The following is a 7,517-nucleotide window of genomic DNA, read 5'->3' as shown; positions in this document are numbered from 1 at the left end:
CTATCTGGCAAATGCCTCTGTGCAGGCCTTGGGCGGGGCTGGTTGTACGGGATCAACAGGGTGGGCCGGAGAGAGCAGTTATGGCGGCTCTCAGTCCTGTCCCCAGGGGCTCTGCCTCTCTGAGTCCCAGCAACCGATGCAAACCTCGGAGAGAAAGCTGCCTTCGAGTTCAGACCGAAGCCAGACATTCCCACTTCTCCCTTTTGAATCTGGGTCCCTAGAGACTCGCCTGGCTCTGGACCTCAGAGTCTGAAACTCCCTCCTGATTGCAAATGCCAACCACGCCCCCCGCCGCCAGCCCACTCCGCATGCACTCCACACCTTAGTATTCACTTCAGCACTGCGCCTCCTCTGAGTGTCGGTATGCATTTCTCTTTCCTCCTAGTTGTAGGACTTCCACTCAGCCAGCGTTCCTGTGGTTCTGGGTGATGTCCGTTCCGCCTTTTAGTTTCACTTTTGAAGTGGTTGCTCGAGGCAGCAAGCTCCAGCATTAACCTATGCCGCCATCTTGGTTTTCCTAAAGTCTTGATTAGCTATTTGAAACCCTCTACTCTAATATTTTATCCTTGTATATTATTCTTAATTTCAGTCAGTGTAGTCTTAATTTTTGAATTTCTGACTGGTCCTTTTCCTTTTTTTTTTTTTCATTCTCACTGAGATCCTTGAATGTCTCACTAAGTCCCTTGGATGTCTCAAGGAAATTCTTGAGTTACCTTATAACTATGGTTTTGAACTCTATATACCATAATTTTCTTTCTTCCATTTCTTTTCTTTGTGACCTTTTTGTCTCCGCATTTTGGCTGCTTCCCCAGGATTGTTTCTGTTGAGTAGAGCTGCTATATCTTCTTGAGTTGGTATAGTAGCCTTGTGTAATAATGTCCAATAGAGCTCAGTGGCTCAGCGTCCCCAGTCACCTTAATTGGGCACTCTAAATGGTCCACTTTGTGGGTTGTGTGCATAGTCTTGTTGTAGTTGAGACTATCTTGCTATTGATGTCACTGGGAGGAATTGACCTCTAGGCCAATTGGCTGTGACTATACTCAGAGAGCTGCTGTGCAGAAAACACCTTTATGGAGCAGGATTTGATTCAGTAGGGCTTTGGTGCTCACTAGTCTGTCTCTTGAATGTGTCCAGGGTGGATATGTCCAGTTGTAATGTGGTATAGTCTGATGCTGACCACTGGGTGCACTGTCTCCTGGGTCTCCAGGAAGGTGAAAATTATGCCACTGCCTGAAGCCACCCAGCAGGAGCTTACAGAGAGATCTTCAGATTCCTCCTATTTGTATTGGGTTTGGAAGTGCCCAGGTGAGACTCAGTTGTGAAGCAAGGCAGGCTGGTGCCAATGCTGGGTCTTGGACCTTTTATTGACAGGTTTTGGGCTCCTTGACTCAGTTTCACCTTGTTTGAGAGATTTTATCAAGGTCTGAAGCATGCGGAAGGGCAGGCCATTATATGCAAAAGACACTGCACACAGGTTAAGTGGAGTGCCAAATTGGATGCGACAGGATCACAGGGAATCACTAGAGCAGAACAAAACGTGTTCCAGGTTGATGGGATCTTAGATATAGTTATCAGTCAGCCCTGTGATGGGGAGGTCCCAGCATAGGAACAATGACCCCTTTGAGCAACTCTGGGAAAATGCTGTCCCTGAGTTCCGGCCATGATGCCAGAAAATGCAGTTGCTCCTGGATCCCCTAAAGCCTTGTCCTGGTATTGGAACTCAGAGGAAGTGAGGCCTTGTAAGTTCAGTTCATGAGCTGTCCCTTTGAAAGGAACAGATGGAACAGCAGCCTCCGTGTCACTTATCCACAGTTACTGCAGTGTGTGACAGCCTGTGGTTACAGTGACATCTTTTCTCAGCTTTGGGAATCTGGCTTGGGGGGCTTGTGTGCAGCTTGTACCTTTTGTTACTCACTGGGGGCCTCTGCAGTGAAGATCTCCCTCAACATTAAAAAAGTGGTACATGTGGTGCCTGTCCAGCCCATTCCACCCCTCTGCACCTCTTTCCAGCCTTACAGTGCTTTCTTCTTTACTTCGCTAGTTGTAGGACTGCTATTCTGCCAGCTTTCAGATGGTTCTGGATGATGTTTTTTTTTTTTTTTTTTTAGTTGTAATTTTGATGTGCTTGTGGGATGTGGCAAATACTGGTATTTACCTATGCCATCATCTCAGTTCTCCTCACCTTCAATTTTAATTGGTAGTCTCACTGGATACAGTAGTCTTGAATTTAGGCACTCGGTTTTCATATCACTCCCTTCTGGACTAAAGTGTTTCTCCTGAAAGTTGGTTGACATTCTGGCAACTCTTTAGTATGTAATTTTCCCTTTCTCTCTTTCTGCCTTTAAGATTATTTCTTTGTCTTTAACATTTGCCATTTTGATTATGATGTGTCTGGGTAAGAATCTCTTTGGGTTCATCTTGAATGGGACTCTCTGTGCCTCCTGAACATGTATGATATTTTCCTTCACCAGGTTGGGGAATTTTTCTGTCATTTCTTTAAATAGGTTATCTGTTCCTTGCTCATTTGCTGCTCCTCTGGTATTCTTGCGATGCAGATGTGGTTACATTTAATGTTGTCCCATGGCTCTCTTAAGCTATGTTCCTGCCTTTCAGTTCTTATTTCTATTTGTTGCTCTGATTGTGTATTTACTTTTGCCTTGTGTTCCAAATCGATAATTCAATCCTCTGCTTCATGCAATCTATCTTTAATCTGTCCCTTGAATGTGTCCCGTGTGGACTGTCCTAGTCTGTCCTTCATATCAGATATGTCAATTTTCATTTCTGTCTGGTTCTTGTTACTGGCCTCCATTTCACTTTTTGTGCTGCTGTAATTTTCTCTAAGTTATTTAAGCATTTTTATAAACATTTATTAAAACTCTATGTTTGATATCTTGTATGCCTCCATCTCATTTATTATTTTTCTGAGATTCCTTCTTTTCTCTCATTTTTGGTTGTCTCTGTCTCCTCATTTTAGTTGTATCTTTGTATTTGTTTCTATGTATTAGATAGAACTCCTATGCCCCTAAGTCTTAGTGAGGCTGCCTTACGTAGAAAGTGTCTTGAGAGGTGCAGTGGTGTAGTCTCTTTTTTCAACTGTACTGGATGCTCTAGGAATGCCCCTTGTATGCACTGTTTGGGCTTTCCTATTGTAATTGGGATTTTATTGTTAACTAGAGGCCCGGTGCACAAAAATTTGTGCACTCAGGGTTGGAGGATCCCTCAGCCCGGCCTGTGCCCTCTAACAGTCTGGGACCCCTCGGGGGTGACCACTTGCGGGCTTAGGCCTGCTCCCTGGGGGATTGGGCCTAAGATGCCAATCAGACATCCCTATGGCAGCCCACCAGCCCTCGGGGGATGTCCACTTGCCAACGGGTAGCAGACCTAAGCTGCAGTCAGACATTCTTAGCGCAGCCGAGGGGGCGGGAGAGGGTCCTACCACCACCTCCCCACTGGGGTGCCTGGCCAGCCTGGGCAAGGGGCTGATGGCTGTTTGTTGGCTGGCCAAGCCCCCCAGTGGGGACCCTCACCCCATGAGGATTTGGCCAGCCTAGGTGAGGGGCTGATGGGTGTTTTCTGGCTGTCCAGGCCCCCCAGCCACCCAAGCTCCCAGTGGAGGCTGGCTGGAAGCAGGTATCTGGGATTTGTTTAGCTTCTATAAGAAACATTGCTGCTTTCTGAGTTCAGAGCCAGGCCGTGGCAGGTGGGGAACCTTGGCTTCCTCCATCACTGGAGCAAACAAGCCTCATGCTCACTTCAGCTGCATGGCTGCCAGCTGCTATCTTTGTTGGCAGTTAATTTGCATATTCTTCTGATTAGACAATGGGAAGCATAGTGGAGGTATGGTTAATTACCATGTTAGTCTATTATTAGATAGAATGTCTCATTTGTGGGAGGCATCTCCCCTCCAACTTTCCAGTGAGGTTCAATCCAAATATCTTCGTACCAGCTGTACTTTGGTAAGAGACTCCATAGCTCAAAAGGTGGGTCTGCCTTGAGTCTCACAACTTGGTTGCCTATGTTCTGAGCTGCATGTACTTCTTTCCCCCATGAAGCTGTTCCCAAAGGTTCCACTTTGGCTTTTGCTATTGAGTCTGGGGTCATGTCTGCAGCAGGAAAACAAACTCCTATTTCATATATATATGAGAGAGAGAGAGAGAGATAGAGAGAGAGAGAGAGAGAGAGAGAGAGAGAGAGAGAAAGAAATATCAGTGAGTGAGAAAAATGTTGATCAGTTGCCTCCTTCATGAGCCCCAGTTGGAGATGGAACCTGTATACCAGCCATGTGGTCTGACAGGAATTGAACCAGTGACCCTTTAGTACATCGGGCAATGCTCAACAAGCTGAGCCATACCAACCAGGGTTCTGCCAACTATTTCTTTATTCCAGAGCTCTGAACTATGGATTTACTACCCATAGTGACCTTTCCTTTTCCATCTAATATTCATATTTCCCAGAAATTTTCAAGAACTGTTGAACTATTAATAAAGTCAGGCATATAAAAATATATCATAAGTTCTAAAAGTTAAATAAATGCATGTTATTTTTGATATGTAACTTTCTCATTGAAAGGAACATCCAGGGTGCCATTAAGTAATGAATATACTTTGAAGGACTTGTCAGGAACAGAAAATTTGCTGACAAGTGGCTCAGAGCTGACCCAGAAACCAGTTTCCACTCATGGAGAAGCAAGTAACTCTGGACAGCACTTTAGACCAAAATTGGGTAAGAGAAAATACTTTGGAGATTTCAGTTCCACTAAGTCCTCTAGAAAAGCTGGTCAGTATGGCCTAGGTATGTGGGGTGGACTTTACACAGGCCTGGATTGAAGCTGGACTAAGGTGAGAATAGAGTTAGCACTGGAGCTCAGAGAAAATCTAACAATCCCTTTGAGTTCCTGAATGTTAATGTGTAAAGTGAACAGAAGGATACATTGCTTGCATATTGTTTGAAAGCATTAAGTTAAATTTAAAACAATGGACACATGCAACTTCTCAAATAAATTCATTTGTGATAAAAGCAACCATAAATTCTTGTTGTTGTATGTCCAGATATTTACTCAATGCCTAACATATATTGTGCCCTCAGTATATATTTTACGAATGAGTAATGGTTTGGAAGTTGAACCTGATAATGAGAAAATCTAGAAACTGAAATTGAATTGGCCATTGGAAGTCATTGTGGAGTCCTGGTCTCTTAGTTAATGGAGGAAAATACCAGAGTTTATTTGTTAGTGGTAATTTGATGGGAGAAGATTATATGTTTTCTGAAAAGGCAGACCCCAAAACCCTTGTTAAACTTCATTTTACCAATGTAGAAATCAAAGGAGAGGGGATGGATATGAAGGTGTATAACCTACGTGAAAGAAAGGACCGTGTGTACCAAGAGGTCAGCGAGCCCCAGGACGATGATTATCTCTGTAAGTTGACCCTCACCAAGGAACATGTTATGTCTTGATGGAATAATTTCATCTGGTCATTGATCCCCAAATAATTTTCTTTCATTACCTGGAGTACAGGATTGAGGCTCAATGATATGAGTGTCTAAGCTCTTTCAGAAGCTCTTTATTTCCAGCAACCTGCACTATACCTTCACTAATCCCTGTTGCCTTGCCTCCAGATTGTGAGAAATGTCAGAACTTTTTCATCGACAGCTGTGCTGTGCACGGGCCCGCTACATTTGTAAAAGACAGTGCAGTGGACAAGGGCCATGCCAACCGCTCAGTCCTCACTCTGCCCCCTGGGTTGAGAAGCAGACCATCAGGCATCCCTGCGGCTGGGCTTGGAGTGTGGAATGAGGAAAGTGATCTGCCGGTAGGCCTGCACTTTGGCCCTTATGAGAGCCAGATTACAGAAGATAAAGACACAGCCAGCAATGGATACTCCTGGCTAGTGAGAAGTTTACCTCTTTCCTTTGTTATGGCTTCCCATGCCCTTCTTGTGGCTTGGTGGGCCCCCAACCTTCTACATATTAGGACATGGGTGGGGATAATATGGTTATCTCTGTGTACTGAGCAGACTTTGCATGAACATGGAGCTCCTCACTAAGGATTAGAGAGTAAGTGGGAGCAAAGCGGTACCAGCTTATTCCTGTGGGGATCCTGCTCGTAGTGGACAAATCAACTCAGACCTGTAGATTATGAGTAAGAAAAGTATCCTGTGATCACCATTGGCAGTTGAATCCCCATGTAGGCTGAAAGAGATTTATATTTCTTCTGTTACATCCACATGAAAGAGAAAAAAGCCTTTAACTTCTTTTTCTGAAATGTAGATCACCAAAGGGAGAAAGTGCTATGAGTATGTAGATGGAAAGGATACTTCTCAGGCCAACTGGATGCAGTAAGGTCAATAGGCTTCTGGGGGCCAGAGAGGATTCTCATGCCTCACAAGCACATATATCTTTCCTTCCCATCACACCTCTCACAGTGGTCTCCCTCAGTACTCTGTTCCTCTTTTTTCCCCATACACTGATATTTCACATAAAGAGACATTTAGAAAAAAGGAGGTGAAAGTATAGCATATGTCCTCAAAATACAAATCTCCAATTTGGGCACTGGGGAACCTTGAGGACCATGGCTTACACTTTAATTTATCTACTAGACATTAATTAAACACTTAATATGTTCCAGTTTAGACAAAGGAATTCATTACTTGGACAAATCACATAGCCCATTGTCCTTATGGAGGACTTATTGCAGACAGACATGGAAACATTGATTACATAAATATTTAACTATAATTTTTCTATTTTTCAAAAGTGCACAGTGCCTGGATAACCTAAAACTGAGTGAAGCAAAAGTGCACAGTGCCTGGATAACCTAAAACTGAGTGAAGCAAATCATACCAACCTCAGTTCTAACTAGAACAGGGTTCTGAAGCCTGTAGAGTTACAGTGGTTATGGATTCCTGCAGGAATCTCTTTCATCAGGGGATACAGATTATGAATAAACTACTATCGTTCTGTGTTATTTTGCTAAGACAAAGAGACCTCTGTGAAAAATGGAACAGCAAGTGAATAATATCTTAAATTAGGTGTGGAGAGATTTGAGAAAGCCTTCTCAAGAGAAGATAGGCTTGGTCTGAGTATTGAATGATTTGAGCTAATCCAGAAGCAGAGTCCTAGATCAAGCACCAAGTTCTGTGGTATGACACAGAACCTGATTTAGAGCTTAAAGAAGCTAGAGGTCACTGGGTTTTATAATGAAGTCTGGAATCAGGCATTGGAAATGGTACTAAGCAAGATGAGCACTCCAAGTAAGCTGGACATGGTGACAGGCATACATATGACCTGTGACAGAGGCTCAGACATTGACCAGAAGCTTCCCCAGGAGCACTGGGGGGAGTGGGTGACATCAGAGCTGAGGGCCTTGAGCATCACTGAGGAGCTGGACATGGATATGACAGGTAGTAGGAACTCAGCACTTGTGGTTTTCTTTCATCTACCTCAATCCCAGGTATGTGAACTGCGCCCAGAATGATGAAGAGCAGAACCTGATGGCCTTTCAATATCACAGAGAGGTT

At 44.1% G+C, this 7,517-nt stretch overlaps 1 protein-coding gene across 1 annotated transcript in view; it reads left to right on the top strand.

Annotated features, from left to right (window-relative positions):
- Window positions 1-4,328: 4,328 nt before the first annotated feature.
- Window positions 4,329-7,517, top strand: part of LOC102774259 (histone-lysine N-methyltransferase PRDM9-like) — a 28,771-nt gene continuing 25,582 nt past the window's right edge. Inside the window, 6 exon segments of the mRNA XM_015560434.1 lie at window positions 4,329-4,359; window positions 4,570-4,722; window positions 5,315-5,416; window positions 5,617-5,888; window positions 6,268-6,335; window positions 7,451-7,514. Of these exon segments, the coding sequence (XP_015415920.1) occupies window positions 4,329-4,359; window positions 4,570-4,722; window positions 5,315-5,416; window positions 5,617-5,888; window positions 6,268-6,335; window positions 7,451-7,514 (690 nt within the window).

Source organism: Myotis davidii, unplaced genomic scaffold, assembly GCF_000327345.1.
Source record: "Myotis davidii unplaced genomic scaffold, ASM32734v1 scaffold74, whole genome shotgun sequence".
Taxonomy (NCBI): Eukaryota; Metazoa; Chordata; class Mammalia; order Chiroptera; family Vespertilionidae; genus Myotis; species Myotis davidii.
The sequence above is the reverse complement of the archived record's forward strand: the minus strand, read 5'-3'. Positions and strand labels throughout refer to the sequence as shown.